Source organism: Symphalangus syndactylus, chromosome 1 (genome assembly GCF_028878055.3).
Source record: "Symphalangus syndactylus isolate Jambi chromosome 1, NHGRI_mSymSyn1-v2.1_pri, whole genome shotgun sequence".
NCBI lineage: Eukaryota > Metazoa > Chordata > Mammalia > Primates > Hylobatidae > Symphalangus > Symphalangus syndactylus.
In genome coordinates, this window is record NC_072423.2 from 107828543 (window position 1) to 107844962 (window position 16420).

Consider the following 16420-nt stretch of genomic DNA (forward strand, 5'->3'; position numbering starts at 1 on the left):
GACAGACAAAAGCTCACATTCTTGGGCCGGGTGCGGTGCGGTGGCTCATGCCTGTAATCCCGGCACTTTGAGAGGCTGAGGTGGGCAGATCACTTGAGTCCAGGAGTTGGAGACCAGCCTGAGCAACGTGGGAAAAACCCATCTCTACAAAAATCACAGAAAAAATTAGCCAGGTCTGGTGCTGCACACCTGTAGTCCCAGCTAATCGGAAGGCTGAGGTGGGAGGATTACCTGAGCGCAGGAGGTGGAAGCTGCAGTGAACCAAGACTATACCACTGCACCCTAGCCTGGGAGACAGAGTGAGACCCTGTCTCAAAAAAAAAAAAAAGAAAAAAAAGAAAAAAAAAAAGAAAAATAAAAGCTCACATTCTGGGCCTCCACACTAAGACAGAGCTCATTTCACCTGGCAAGATGGGAGTGATAGGCTTTGAGTTCCACAGTCTGCTTCTAGCAGCAGTAGCAGCAGTCATGTGTCAGGGGACATTGGAGACATTTATGGGAGCCCTAAGAATGTTCTGTACCACTACTTCAGGAGGCAAAACCAGGCAGGCTGCACTTCTGCCCTCTTGGAGCTCATGGGCTGATTATATAGAGACATATATTCTAGTATTTCTGCTATAATGCAGGTTGCACTAGGAACTATAAAGGGGTACAGAGTATTTTAGGGGTACTGTCTTAATTTGCTTGGGCTGCTGTAACAAAATACCATAGACTGTGTAAGTCAAAAACAGAAATTTCTCTCACAGTTCTGGAGGCTGGAAGCCCAAGATCAAGGTGCTAGCCAGTCTGGTTCCTGTTAAGTGTATGTTGGCCGCCTTACATTTTACAAAGCCTTCTTCCTGGTTGCAGACAGCTACATTCTTGCTGTATCCTCAACTGGTAGACACAGAGATCATTTTTCTGACATCTCTTTTTATAAGGACACGAATCCCATTACGAGGGCTCCACTTTCAAGACCTAATTACTTCCCAAAGGCCTTACCTCCTAATACTATCACACTGGGGATTAGGCTTCAACATATGAATTTTGAGGCGACACAAACATTTAGTCCACACCAGGTACCAGCTGTGGCTGGCCAGGAAAGTCAGGACAGTGTGGTCTAGGAGGGCAAGGGGTGCTGTCAGGGAAGACACTTTGGACAAAGAGGGTGGAGGAGCAAAGGCCAGTGAGTCACCGCCTGTTTGAGGACAGGTAAGGACTCGGAATGGCTATGGCCTAGATAGTGTTGGGAAGGGCAATGATCGTGTGAAAGGTAGTAGAAGATAGGTTGGGGCCAAATCATGTGAGGCCTAAAAGAGATTGGGGAAAGACTGGGCTTCCTAGAGCCTGCGTGGTAGATAATAAGAACACTGACAGAGCAACAGCTGATTGTGTATGTTGGGCGTTTTACATTTTACAAAGCACTTCCAGTCCTTCTTCCACTCTGCCCTCATAATTTCTAGCATACAGGCAAGAGTGATAAGTTTAGGATCAGGAGCCTGGTATCCACTTAGTCAGGAAACAAGTTGTGTAGATTCGAACAAGTCACTTCCCATCTCCAAGGCTTTACTCATCTCTAACCACAGGGGCCAATTATCAGAGCTTTCGGAAGGGTTTCACAAAACCATACACGTGACAGTGCTATATTTTCTGGTCCTCAGTTCTTTCTCTGTTAAATGAGGACAATTCCTGTCCAGCCTAATTCAGAGGGGCTGTGGCTGTGATTCTGTAAGCAAAAGTCAATGGTAAGAATCTTCTCAACAGGCCAGTGAGAAGTTTGTTCCCCTTTTGGCAGATGAGGCCGGGAAAGTTAGTGCTTCTTGGTTGGTGGCTGAAAGCCTCAGAGAAGGAACTTTGGATTCTTTAACGGTATCTCTTAGTACTCGCCACACTATTTCGTTTATACGAGGAAGAGAGGGACAGACAGCGCACAAGCGACAGACAGCGCAGGACCTACCGAAACAGGAAGAGCCAGGCGCCATAACAGACGGCCCGAGCCAGGCCCACTTAAAGGGCCAGAACTTCTCGTGTCCCGCCCCCCGTCTCAAGGCCATCAATTAGAGAGCGAGACGCTCCGTGACGCCATCTTATCGCGACTAAGCGGAGTGGCGGCGGCATTTCCTGGTGTCTGAGCCCGGCGCGGAGGCTATGGGCAGCCAGGAGGTGCTGGGCCAGGCGGCCCGGCTGGCCTCCTCCGGTCTCCTCCTGCAGGTACTCTCTGCCCGTCAGGTTCCAGCTTGTACTGCAGCCGGGATTCGCTGGATGGCAGCCCTCGGGCCCTTGAGATCCTGCCCCAGGGCCGACCCAGTCCCGAGGTGGACCCCGCAATGGAGGGGGTGGGGGGTCGGCCGGAGACGGTGGCATTGATGAGGGGGGACCCTGGCCCGGAGATGGGAGCCTGCCTTTAAAGTCTAGGCTGGGTGACTGCAGACAAGCCGCTTTCCTTCTGAGCATTCTGTTTCCCATATGGCAGTAGGAGTGAATTAGATCAGGTGGCAGGGGTAAGGGACTGGTATTTCGTGCTCGAGAATCTGATATTTTTCAGGCAAGGGGTTCATTTCCTTCATCAAACACCTTCCTCAAACTTTGAGTCCCACTGAGTTCCGAGAGACCATATGGCATAGCTAAGAACAGAAATCTGGAGTTAGACAGGCTTGGATTGCTCCATGACCCAGGACAAGTGACTTCACCTGCAGAGCCTGAGTTCCTCACTAGTAAAATGGGGGTAATAATACCTAGCTCATAAGCAAGGATTGATTGGGATCATTCAAATAAACGTACTTAACACAGTACCCGGCTCTTAGTATGCATTTAATACATGTTGGCTGCATCTTCTGTTTATGTGATCTTGGACAAGTCACTTCCCTTCTTGGCCCTAATTTTTGTCATCTGTCAGATATGATACATGCCAGTTAGTCCAAATGGTATCTGAAGATTCTTTCAACCCCAGGAGCTGAACCTCTTAAGTCAAGTGGCTCAGTATCTCTCTGTATCACTCTTGAGCCAATCAACCCTACTTCACACAAGTCCTGAATCTACCCTACCCCTTATCTTAGAGAGGCACATGGAGGGCAGAAGAAAGAACCAAGCAGAATGGGGCTTGAGTTTGGGCCTTGTCACTTGCTAGATACCTGCCTTCGGGATAAATCCCATGACTTCTGTGAGTATCAGTTTCTTCATCTTAAATGAGAAGCATAGTGCAACCTCACAGGGTCATTAGGAAGATTAGATGAAATCATGCCTCTTAAGTGCCTGGCACAATACAAGTACTTAATAAATGTAGCTATTTTTATTAGGGTAATAAGTATTTTTAAAATAGTCAATGTAGGAATGAAATGAGATAACCTATGGAAAGCGTGTTGACGAGTGCCTTGCATGTGATATGTGCTTAGTAAATGTTAGCCATTCTAAGTTTACCTAGGGTTTTTTTTTTTTTCTGTTTCACTACATAAATAACTGAGTTTATTGTTTTATCCACAATGTTGGTTTTTTTCAGCCTTTGATAATATCTTACTACTCAGATAGGCTCCATAAAACGAAAACAAATTATAGCGGAAAACACACTGGACTATGAGTCACGTGGCCTACCTGTAAGGTCAAGCTGTGTCATTTGCTTGCCGTGTGACATTGAGGAAATCACTTAACCCCCAGTCTTGCTTCCTGTATATTTACCTGGTTGTTTTTAGTGTCAAATAATTTAACAGATGTGAGAGAGCCTTTTTTTTTAAGCTGTAAAGTTGGCTGGACACGGTGGCTCATGCCTGTCATCCCAGCACTTTGGGAGGCCAAGGCAGGAAGATTGCTTGAGCTCAGGAGTTAAAGACCAGCCTGGGCAACATGGTGAAACCTTGTCTTTACAAAAAATACAAAAATTAGATGGGTGTGGTGGCATGCACCTGTAGTCCCAGCTACTCAGGAGGCTGAGGTGGGATGATCTCAAGCCTGGGAGGTTGAGGCCGCAGTGAGCTGTGATTATGCCACTGCACTCCAGCCTGAGCAACAGAGTGAGACCCTGTCTTAAAACAAAAGCTGTAAAGTCCTTTGCAGAAGTAAATGAAGGCTGTGTTGCTAATAAGGGCTACAGTGTGTAGCAAATACTGGGTGGCATAAGCAACCTCAGTTTCATTAGCTGCAACCTTTATTCAAACCAATTAGGAGATATGGATATGGCCTGGAACATTAAGTTTCTTAGACAGTGATAACTTTGAGGTTGACTTAAGTGTGTACACATGGTGTTTTGTTTTTTGTTTTCGAGATGGAGTCTCGCTCTGTTGCCCAGGCTGGAGTGTGGTGGCACTATCTCGGCTCACTGCGACATCCGCCTCTCAGGCTCAAGTGATTCTCAGGCCTCAGCCTCCCAAGTAGCTGGGATTATAGGTACCTGCCACCACACCTGGCTAATTTTTGTATTTTTAGTAGAGATAGGGTTTCACCATGTTGGACAGGCTGGTCTCGAACTTCTGACCTCAAGTGATCCACCTGCCTCAGCCTCCTGAAGTGCTGGGATTACAGGTGTGAGCTACTGCGCTCGGATTTTTTTTTTTTAATAACCATATTTTTATATGGTTTCTTGAGTGTTTTCATTCTTGTATGCTTTCTCGAATTACACTGTAGACACTTCAGGTAGCTGTGTGGTTACATTTTATTCTGCAAGAATTTGAGAGCTTGTTCTATCTTAATTCTAAGCCACCTATGCCGAAAGTATTAATGCCTTTCATTTGTATGCACTTAAAAAATGCTTTCACTTCTACAGTCTCATTTCTTTTAAAAATATTTCTTGTAGAGATGAGGTCTCACTGTGTTGCCCAGGCTGGTCTCAAATTCCTGGCTTCAAGTGATCCTCCTACCTTTCAGCCTCCCAAAGTGTTGAGTTTTGTTTTTTTTTTAAGATGGAGTCTAGCTCTGTCGCCCAGGCTTCATGCCATTCTCCTGCCTCAGCCTTCCGAGTAGCTGGGACTACAGGTGCCCGCCACCATGCCCGGCTAATTTTTTGTATTTTTAGTAGAGACGGGGTTTCACCGTGTGAGCCAGGATGGTCTCGATCTCCTGACCTCATGATCCACCTGCCTCGGCCTCCCAAAGTGGTGGGATTACAGGCGTGAGCCACTGCGCCCAGCTAAGTGTTGGGATTACAGGCATGAGCCACTGTACCCAGCCCTACAATCTCTTTTGATCCTTTTAATCAACCCTATGTGATAGGTAACCTCATTTGACCGAGGAAATTGAGGCTTATAACAATTAGAAGTTAAGAGATAGAAGAGCTAAATGGTGAATTGTATTTTTAGTAGAGATGGCATTTCACCATGTTAGTCAGGCTGGTCTCGAACTCCTGACCTCAGCTGATCCACCCGCCTCAGCCTCCCAAAGTGCTGGGATTACAGGCATGAGCCACCATGCCCAGCCATATCTGCATGTTTCTAAGGAGCAGCTACAGAGCTGTCATCAGACTCAAAAGACCACCTTTGACTCCGTAACGGTTAAGATGGTGATTCCTTGGCTTTGGAGACCTTGCTGCTCTGTGACACTTTAGGTACAGTGTTACACAATGTCCCTTTTTGGTCATAGCTGTCCCCAGAGATTTTCAGACCACAGTAGTCCATTGATATGCTTAGATCAAATCTTCCAAATTGCACCTCTTCACAGATAACTCTGAGGGTGCTTAACACAGAAGTGATTTTCATTTGCTGCTGGGATGCAGAAGGGAGTCATTTAGTGAATGAGGTTTGCACTCTTCCCAGCATCCCCATTTAGCAACCCTGTTTAATTACAGTCTTCTTGTTCTCTGTGTCTCATGGGAGAAGTTTTTTGCTTAGATGGTTTTCTTGAATTGACAGATTGGAAAGTCTCAGGATATGTCCCTTTCAAGCGGCAATAACTGGACTCTCTTTCCCTTCCCCCGTTACATTACGTTATCTTATTTTTGCAGCATCATTTAAAAGGTATTTCAACTTCTCCCTGGAAAGAGACAAGTATACAGTAAAGAAATACATTTTCTGTGTTCTAATTGAGAAAACTGAAGTTCAGAATGATATAAATGGCATTATTGAAATTCCTAGATATTATGAGGCAGAGAATAAAAGAGAAATTAGTCCCCGTGATTTCTGGTGAGTCTGCTATACCCTTAAGGCTCCCACTTGCTAAATGTATGCTATTTCTAAACAGGCTGGGGTGGGGGAGTGTGGCTAGGGCTCGGCAAGGTGAACCACTAACTAGAATTATCTTTCTGCTTCCTCAAGGGCTTGACTTTGAACCTGAAGAAACTCAGTCTGTTGGGGCCTCTTTCTTGTTATTAATAAATTAGGGAGCCTTCCAAGTGCCTTCCTGGGTTCTTTGACTACTGCACAGGAGTGCTGAGAGATCCCAAGGGATGAAATTTCAGGAGAAATGCAGACAGGTTGGGCGTCTTAGAGGAGAGTCTCCGTGACCAAGCTGCTGTATGTCATTACATCACGTTAGGAAGAACAGCCACATTGTTCTAATTTCAGCTAAGTAAACACTCCTAACGTCATTTATTCTTACGTATTTTTCCTCTTTTTCTATAGGTGTTGTTTCGGTTGATCACCTTTGTCTTGAATGCATTTATTCTTCGCTTCCTGTCAAAGGAAATCGTTGGCGTAGTAAATGTAAGGTAGGAGGAGACGCACTCTGGCACCGTCAGAGTTCACCTTTCTAGCCAGGCTTTCTTCAAACCCTGTACCTGTGTGTCATCCTTGGATTCTAGAAGTGTGGACCTTTACCAGAAGCAGAATGTCTTAGCAGTGGGCTGAGGAGAAGCGTGCAGGAGTGGAGGGACGCACAGGCGATGTTGCTTTTAATGGACCCATGGATTGTTTTCCATTAGCAGCCTCCAAATGCACATTTCTTTGCCAGCTGTTCTGGTTTTCCTGCTCTTGGAAGTCAGGAAGGAGAAGAGTGGGAGTAATTCATTAAAAACTCTCTCTCAGGTATAATCCTATGTTCTTGTCCTGCTGACAGCAAAGGAAACAGAAATTCGGCAGTTTGTGAGGATGCGCTTCATAATTGCAGGGCTGGAGCAGCCACCTTCCTTCCCTCCTCAGTGATTTTATAATTGGGATATGGCAACTGGGATTCGAGCTTGAGTCTTTGTCATTAGTTTCTTGGAGGCTCTTGGAAAGGTGACTTCTTTGTCTTTTAGACTCAGCTTGTTTCTTCTCCTCGCCTCCTTTCTGTTCAAGGACACCCACGCATATTTTGTCTTCACAAATGACATAAAGTATATGAAATGATTTGAGTGCTCAGAATAGCTCAGCTTCTCAGGTGTGTCTTCATGTCCTGATAGATAAGACAATATGTTCCAGACAGCATTTCATGTCTAATACTTACCAAACATATACTCTTGGCTCTGGTCTCAGAGCTTAGTGGCAGGACTCAAGCTTTGAGCAAAGGAATCATCTGTGGAGTTTTGCATTATGTAGTGCTGAACAAGGGCCCAGGAATCTGAATTTTTATAAGCTCCTTAGGTGATTTTGAAACAGGGACCATTCTTTGAGAAATACTGTTTTCTTTTCCTCTTCTTCACCTTCTTCTTCTTTCGAGACAGGCTTTTGCCCTGTCACCCAGGCTGGAGTGTAGTGGCGCCATCATGGATCACTGCAGCCTTGACCTCTTGGGCTTAAGCGATGCTCCCATATCAACCTCCTGAGCAGCTGGGACTACAGGTGTGCACCACCACACCTGAATAATTTTTGTATTTTTTGTAGAGATGAGGTCTTACTGTGTTGCCCAGGCTGGTCTGGAACTCCTGGGCTCAAGCAATCCTCCCATCTTAGTCTCCCAAAGTGCTGGGATTATAGGCATGAGCCTGAGAAATATAGGCACTTGGCCCTAAGTAATATTGTTTTAAAAGCAGGAAGGAAGAGGGGCAAATCCTCATAGGGGCTCAGATTTTTCTCCCCAGGCAGCCTTCCTGAGATTGGCAGGTCCCTGCTTTGACAGCCCTTGTCTGGCCTGCCCTGCCCCCCTGCTTAAGGTTTGGTTCCATCTCCTTATTTGCAGTGTCCCACAGAGGCACTGGGTAGCAGGATAATCCTTGGACAACCCCAGAGACCTTAACCCTGGGCTGTCCCCACTCTGGCTTCACCCAGATGGCTGCCTATTGAGGAGGGGAAGTCTCAGCTACTCCTCGCTAAGGTGCAGGAAGGCTCACCCAGGTGCTGCCCACCTGGAGGTACCCAGGCAAGCCTTGCTGATCTGGGTTGCAGCAGCCTCTGTAATGGTTGCCAGCCTTATTGCCTGTCTTAAGATTCTTTTGGCCAGAGCCTCCACTCGGTAGAGGCTCAGCTTTTCTCACAGGGGCTATTGGTCACTCGGGTCAGTGTGACCAAGAAGGGTGGGGTTATAATCTTATCTTCTACTCCTCCTTGTGGTCCTGGCCACACCTCTGCCTGTAGCCATGAAGGCTGAAGCCTTTTGAGGCCACTGCAGCAGCTTCTATCCTTCACTTAACTGTAGGCACACACCCTCAGGTGTCTTTTGTTTGGTTCCCAACTTATTAGTTCTCATGGATCAGACTGGTAGGGGGTCCTGTAAGAGCCCACTGCCCTCCACATCACCACCAGTGGTTTATGACCAAGACTTTATCTCCTCCCTGTTGCTGGAAAAATCCCAGAAGTTCTGTCTATGAAAAAACTCGAGACCTTATTTATTTCTCCCTTTCATTTCCAGATTAACGCTGCTTTACTCAACCACCCTCTTCCTGGCCAGAGAGGCCTTCCGCAGAGCATGTCTCAGTGGGGGCACCCAGCGAGATTGGAGCCAGACGCTCAACCTGCTGTGGCTAACGTGAGTTGTGCTTTGGCAGGAGACACGTTTCAGGAAGGCAGGTGTAGTGAGCATTGGAAATGAAACAGTAACATGTGCCTAAAGCTAAATTGCCTCCAGATTCAGTTTCGACATGGGTTTCTGGGAGCAGGCATACAACAAGAAGGGGAGAGTGTTTGTGTAAAAGGAACTCCTTGGCTCATTTTCTCTCTGGATGTCCAGGAGCCAGGAAGAGGTTCTGGGTTGGGGTTTCTGGGCCAGGTTTCTAGCCCTGGTTTCATCCTCTTTGGAGGTGGTTTCTTGCTGTTTCTGATCACCACTGTGAGCTCCACTTGGCCTGTGCCATCTTTTTTATTCCTAATCTTTTTGCTCTATAACATCTTTTGAGCTTTTAACAGCCACTTAGATTTAGTATTTCCTGAAAGCCTCTTATGGGTTTCATTACATTTTTCTTCAATTTTGTTATGTGACTTCAGTTCTGAGTCTTTTAGGATATTCTTGAAGATCAAATACATTAACTTCAAATTGCAATGGCTTTTCTCCAGCTAGGTCCCTGCAGGGAGGGCTGGAGTTTGAGGTTATTTCCCAGTGCTGCCCTTGCATAATTCCTTATTGCCTCACAGAAGTGACTGTCATGAGGGCTGGTAGGTGTTCATTTTATTAGCGGAACAACTGTTAACCACCCAGTCATATTTAAGTACCCCATGGTACACATGTGCAACATGTGAAAGGATACTGAGCACTGCTCTGTTGGTTATTTGGGATGCAAGGAACAGCTGTATACAGTCTGTCAGTCATTCTGACAACAGGCATCTTCCTTCTGGGAATTTTGCTTATGGGGTCAGTATGTGTAACCCAGTGGATAGAAGTTTAGGCTTTGGAGTTATAGCAGGATTGGGTCTTGCTTCTGCTCTTGATTAGCTGTTCATGAGCTTGGCCAAATTGCCCAGTGCCTGTCAGCCTCAGTTTCCTCATTTTTTTAATGGAGATAATGACAGAGGATCATTGTGAGGTGTCAGTGAGATAAGGGGCGTGAATCGTAGTGCCTGGCATGTAGTTAGTATCTTAATAAATAAATGGTAGCTGTTTGTATTATAACTATTTTTTTCTGTTCAGTGTTACTATTTTAATATATATTTATATTTATTTTAAAATTTAGTGAATTATTTTTTTCTCCTCTTCCAGAGTCCCCCTGGGTGTGTTTTGGTCCTTATTCCTGGGCTGGATCTGGTTGCAGCTGCTTGAAGTGCCTGATCCTAATGTTGTCCCTCACTATGCAACTGGAGTGGTGCTGTTTGGTCTCTCGGCAGTGGTGGAGCTTCTAGGAGAGCCCTTTTGGGTCTTGGCACAAGCACATATGTTTGTGAAGCTCAAGGTCAGTGCGCCTTCTGCTGTGAATGGGAAATGGGAAGAATAAGAAAAAGCATTGTTTTTTTAAAATGCTTTTACAGGAGAGAATGAATGATTTTTCCAGATTTGCACCTAAAAATGTATTTAGAAAAAGATAACATGGTCAGTTAAGTTCTTCCACTTGAAATTTGTCAGATAGGCTAGGCTAAAATTCACCTCTGTTTTACCATAAATAAAAAACAGATTTGCTAATAATTTATTAGTTCAAGTCAGAATTTAGAAGGACTGTAAAGGTTTTTCAGATTTTTCTAGTGGTTATATTTAGTTGTATACTAATATTAACTTTTCTCTCTTCATCTTTTATAATAGATTACAAAAGAATATATATATATAATGTAAATCTTAAAGCATAATATACTGAAAGATCCATGAACCTACCCTACCCAAGAAGTAAAACATTACTGATACTTATGTCCAGCTGTGTGCCCTGCCGCCACAGCCAGGGTCACCACTGCCCTAGATTTTCTGTCTATCATTCCGTTACATCTTGACTTTTTGATGATATTTGTAAACTGCACCTTAACCACATGTTTGCAGGTGATTGCTGAGAGCCTGTCGGTAATTCTTAAGAGCATTCTGACAGCTTTTCTCGTGCTGTGGTTGCCTCACTGGGGATTATACATTTTCTCTTTGGCCCAGGTAAGACTCGTGGCTTTTAACTTTTTATATGATCTTTGTTTCTCCAACTGGTTTTTCTTCTTGTTCCCACCGCCGTGTGGTCTGCATTCGCAGTACCCATGCCTGTGCAGGAGGTGGAAGCACCAGAAGGATGGCCTTGGCACTGCTTCTCTGGCTGCCAGGTCCATTGTGTTCCATACACTGAGACCGTAGGTGTTTCTAGGGACCTGGTGAGGGCCACACACTGGACTTCATTGTCAAACATCAAAAACCCCTTTTAGACATTCAGTGGGCAAGCCTGTTTCAAACTGATCTTTGGTCGTCTGATAGTCTCGTAAAGGAGAAAAAAACCAGTGGGGGGTGGGGTGGGAATCAAATTGCATGTGTATTATTTTCCCTGGATTTCCATCAGTTTTTTGCAGAATAGGTGGAAACTCTGCTAAGCCTGTTTTAAACTTAGATTGAAATCTCACATAATTCAGAGGGCATGAATCAAGTCAGAGTAGGTATATGTTCAGTTTTAGCAACTTAGGCTTCATTTCCATCTCATTATTTCCTAGTTCTAGTTCATATTTCTAGTTCTAATAAAAATATAACTAGAGTACAGATGCTATTTTTAAAAATGAAATTTAAGATCAGATAGTTACCAGAACATTTTACAGTGCAAAGCAGTTGTAGTTTTCATTAATGTTTAGGAAGATAAATTAAGATTCTTAGTCATGATTTATGTGAAGGGTACTTCTCACAGAGGACATTGGCATCAGGTGGGTGGCTCACAGCAGTGCTGCTGGAGCTTTAAGGGCTTGGAGCATGAGGAAAGAAGGCTGATGGATGATGGGCTCCATCTCAGGCATGGTTGGGAGTGGAGAGCAGAGGGGCCCACACCTACTAAACTGAGACTCTTCTTTTTCCTTGCCCTGTGCCTTTACTACAGGAGCAGCCTTGATATTGCCAGGTTGAAAGCAAGTCTGGAGGTCCCAGTCTTTCTTGAACCAGTGTGCACTGCCGTTCTCAGGAGGGAAAGAGGGTCGAAGGGAGCTTGTGAACAGGGGCTTGTTTGGACTTTCCTCCTCAATTTGCAGACAAAACCCATCTGGCTGCTCCTGGCCAGAAGCCATTCTTTTGTCCTGGATGGGTGGAGGGAGGGGTGGGCCCTTTTATCACTCTACCCTTTCTTCCCCAATCTGTAGTAGCTCTTGCCCTGGCGAAGAGGAGAGAGTCAGCAGCTCAATTGTGCTTTGTAATCATTAATGGCACAGGTTTCCGGGGTTTATGGAAAACCCACAGTCCTTGATGATGGCAAGTCCTTGGATATTAGCACAGTTAGGTTACATGTATCTTTGCAGTGTGCTGGCTAGGTGGAAGAGCCATTCCTTTGGCCAAATACACACTTTTTGAGAATGTATCGGACATTGCTGTGGTAATTGAGCTAGTGTATATCTGTTAGGGAAATTACATTCTGCCTGCCAAGACGATTATGTTCTCCCAGTTAAGTGAAGTGTTGGGAACACTTTGCAGGTAGATGCTGCAGTGGAGTTGGGTCTAAGTGAATAGTGCCATTTCCCAGAGGGTAAGGCATTGCTGAATAGAAAGTGCAGTTAATCAAGAGAGTTGTATTACTTGACTGGCCTTTGAGATCAAATTTATAGGCATATCTTAATTATGCCTTTAATAAAACAGTTTTTTTTTTTTCTCAGCTTTTCTATACCACAGTTCTGGTGCTCTGCTATGTTATTTATTTCACAAAGTTACTGGATTCCCCAGAATCAACCAAGCTTCAAACTCTTCCTGTCTCCAGAATAAGAGATCTGTTACCTAATATTACAAGAAATAGAGTAAGTAATACATTTTATCTCTTATCATTTTAATCATAGGTGCTGCTTATCCTTGAGAGAAAGAAACTGCAACTGGTTTATTGTTATAATCATAAATAGAATTTTATAGCTCATATTTATGGAGTGCTTGCTCTGTGCCAGGCCAGGGTTTCTAAATCTTTGCACTATAGACATTTTGGGCTGCTCGATTCTTTGTTGTAGGGGCTGTCCTGTGCATTGTAGGATGTTTAACAGCATCTCTGACCTCAAATCACTAGATGCCAGTAGCAACCACCCCTCAGCGGAGCACCCCAAAATGTCTCCAGACATTGCCAAATGTCCGCTGGGGGATAAAATTGCCCCCAGTTGACAACCACTGTGCTAGACCCTATGCTGAATGCTTTACCTGCCTTATTTAATGCTTACAACAACTCTGAAAGGCTGACACTGTCTGTTTCTATTTTAGGGTTGAGAAACTAACCTGTCCTGGGTGAGGGTCAGAGTGAGGACAGCAGCCTGGAGGGGCTCACATGCCAGCAGAGCACAGGCTCCACCCTTGTGCTCCACTCTCTCTATTCTGCTGTGGTTTTGGTTTTCTTCCTCAGTTGACTTCTAGCACACATAGTTGAGAGTTCTGAGAAAGTAGGGATGAACCAAAAATGGTCTTTTTTTTTTTTCCTCCTTGAGACAGTCTCATTCTGTTGCCCAGAGTGGCGTGATCATAGCTCACTACAGCCTTGACCTCCTGGGCTCAAGTGATCCTCCTGCCTTAGTCTCCCAAGTAGGTGGGACTACAGGTACGTGCCACCATGCCCAGCTAATTAAAACATTTTGTTTTGTAGAGACAGGGTCTCACTATGTTGTCCAGGCTAGTGTTGAACTCCTGAGTTTAAGCAATCCTCCCACCTCGGCCTCCCAAAGTGCTGGGATTATGAGCCACCACGCCCGGCCTCACATGGTCTCCTTCTGATTGTCAGGCTAGTCTTTCAGGTGATACACTTTCCCATCTAGAGCACTGTGGATTCTACAGCTGACATGTGGAGTGGAGCATAATCTTTTCTACTCAATTCCTTCACACTCAGGCCATTGGACTTTCATTTTCTGGCTCTTCTGGGGTCAGGGCTGCTGCCCATGCCACTGGAGCTGCACATGTGATGATGTTGCCACGTTGTCTCTGCTAAGACACTTCGTGAGCTCCTCCATTCTGGGCACTTTCCCCTCTCTCCATGCTCGTTTGCTTGCCAGATGTAGTACACTCGGTTGTGGTAAGGTACATGCTGGATTTGTCCTTATTCCTCTTGTGATACCTGAAAAAGTAGTAAAATATGTGAGACTTAAGTCTCAGAATTTACAGAATCCTGTTACACAACTTTTCAAGAAAAACTAGATCCTATGTGTCAAAGCCAGATATGTTCTCTTTTGTGAGCTCAGAGTTCTCCATTCTGCTCAGCTAGATTTCACCTATAACCTAAACCAACAGGACGTTTTGGATACCACTGTGCCTCATCTTAGATGAGGCTTAGATGGTTAGGACTCAGGATCGCTTCTCTTGCCTAGAGCTTCTGCCACCTGCCCCCAGAGCAGGTCCGAGAGTGCAGAAGAGTTCTTCTTCCCCTTAGTGTCCCCTGGTGCCCACCTGTACCAAGCCTGGCAGATTTTCATACTGGGCTTGTCCCTGTGCCCCAGCAGTATTTTGGGAAGGAACATTTGAACCATTAGTATAAGCAAAGAGAGGAGGTAAAGGAAAGAGTCTGCCAAGTGTTTATTAAACTTCATGGTGGCTAGCCTGAGCAACATGGCAAAACTGTTTCTACAAAAAAAAATTTTTTTTATTAGCCAGGTATAATGGTGTGCACCTGTAGTCCCAGCTACTCAGGAGGCTGAGGTGGGAGGGTCGCTTGAGCACAGGTCAAGGCTGCAGTGAGCCATGATTGTGCCACTGCACTCCAGCCTGGGCAACAGAGTGAGACCCTGTCTCAAATAAATAACTAAATAAGTAAAACCTGTGATGGGCTCAGAACTCTAAGCTTAGTTTCTTTATCTGTCAAATGGGAATAATAATAGTACCTCCTTCCTAAGGCTGTTTTGAGGGCCTGATGAGTTGGGGCATGAAAGGTCTTAACATTGTGGCCTGGCACAAGTGGGTATCCTTAAGTGACGGCTGATATCACCACCATCACACCGAGCAGCCCTGAGAGCAGAGCTGGCTCCGCAGGGGCACCCTAGCTAGGCAGCTCTGATGGTATTGGTGTGGGAGCTCAGCTGTTTAATCTGGCAATATGCTCTGAAAGTACCCATGCCCAGACTGCAAGGACCCAAGCCCTGATCATGAGAAGGCTGTGTGTACCTGTCACACATAGTGATACTGTTCCCGCTGACATACAGTAAGAACATGGCACCATGCTTGGTGCCATCAGGGATACAGACATGTAGGAGAGGTGATTCCTGGGTCTCAGGGAGGTTCCTGTGGGCTTGAGAGGCACCTGATATAGATCTGAAGCCTGCGGGACACTCCCCAGACTTCAGGGTCTTCATTTTTAAAGTGAGATTGTTGGCCTGCATGACCTGTGAGGCCCCTCTGAAGACTTCAGGAGTTCCATGAAAGTATTTGAACCTTGATAAAGAGCCATTTACAATAACTGCCATTGACTGCATGTTTTGTGCCATGCACTACACCAAGCACTTTACATGGATTTTGTGTTTAATTCTCATAGTAACGTATGAGATAAATACTGTTAGCTCCATTTTACAGACAAGAAAACTGAGGTTCAGAGGAGTTAAGTGACTAACCCAAAATCACATAGCTGATTTTGGACCCACTTCTCTCCACCTTTTGCTGGGGACTAGCTTTAGGCTGTGGTCTACCCCTATGTTATGTAGCCTTCCAAAAGAAATTGGCTTATTGCCCATAGTAGTTATTGTTTACATAGAGATTAGGAAGTTCCAGGTGGAACAATTCATAATTCAGGTTTATTATTTTAAAATGAACGCAGGGCATGGTGGCTCACACCTGTAATCTCAGCACTTTGGGAGGCTGAGTGGACAGATCACTTGAGGTCAGGAGTTCGAAACCAGCCTGGCCCACATGATGAAACCCTGTCTCTATGAAAAATACAAAACAGTTAGCTGGGCATGGTGGCGTGCGCCTGTAATCCCGGCTACTTGGGAGGCTGAGGCAGGAGAACTGCTTGAACCCAGGAGGTGGAGGTTGCAGTGAGCCAAGATCGTGCCACTGCATTCCAGCGTGGGTGACAGAGCAAGACTCTGTCTCAAAAAAAAAAAAAAAAAAGTAAAAAGAAAAAGAAAAAAAGAGGCCGGGTGTGGTGGCTCAAGCCTGTAATCCCAGCACTTTGGGAGACTGAAGTGGGAGGATTGCTTGAGCCCAGGAGTTTGAGACCAGCCTGGGAAACGTAGTAAGAACCCGTCTCTACAAAACATATAAAAATTAGCTGGGCATGGTGGCACATGCCTGTGATCCCAGCTGCTCAAGAGGCTGAGGCAGGAGGAGCACTTGAGCCCTGGAGGCTGAGGCTGCAGTAAGCTGTGTTCATGCTACTGCACTTTAGCCTGGGCAACAGAGCGAAACCTCGTCTCAAAACAAAAAAAAAAAGAAAAGAAAAGAAAAGAAATGAGATGATTCTGAATGCATGAATACAGTGTATGAGTTTACCATGGGCAGCATGCCTGACTTGACTCCCCAGAGCAGCTTTCTGCAATGGGGACTTCCTTAATGGAAGCTGGTCAAATAATTATATTTACTATCAATTTGACCTAATTGTGAGATTTCCCTTCCCGTTCTTGTAGGATTCCATCTTCTT

At 45.3% G+C, this 16420-nt stretch overlaps 1 protein-coding gene across 2 annotated transcripts in view; it reads left to right on the top strand.

The window, feature by feature from the left end:
- Positions 1 to 1900: 1900 nt before the first annotated feature.
- The window catches only part of RFT1 (RFT1 homolog), a 35015-nt gene continuing 20495 nt past the window's right edge, over positions 1901 to 16420 (top strand). The window contains exons 1-6 of one of the 2 annotated variants that reach the window (XM_055274437.2): positions 1901 to 2190; positions 6522 to 6607; positions 8665 to 8781; positions 9946 to 10135; positions 10708 to 10809; positions 12486 to 12623. In XM_055274437.2, the coding sequence (XP_055130412.2) occupies positions 2128 to 2190; positions 6522 to 6607; positions 8665 to 8781; positions 9946 to 10135; positions 10708 to 10809; positions 12486 to 12623 (696 nt within the window). In that variant the 5' untranslated portion in view covers positions 1901 to 2127. The remainder of the gene's footprint in view (positions 2191 to 6521; positions 6608 to 8664; positions 8782 to 9945; positions 10136 to 10707; positions 10810 to 12485; positions 12624 to 16420) is intronic. The other variant, XM_063636196.1, reaches the window with a different exon arrangement.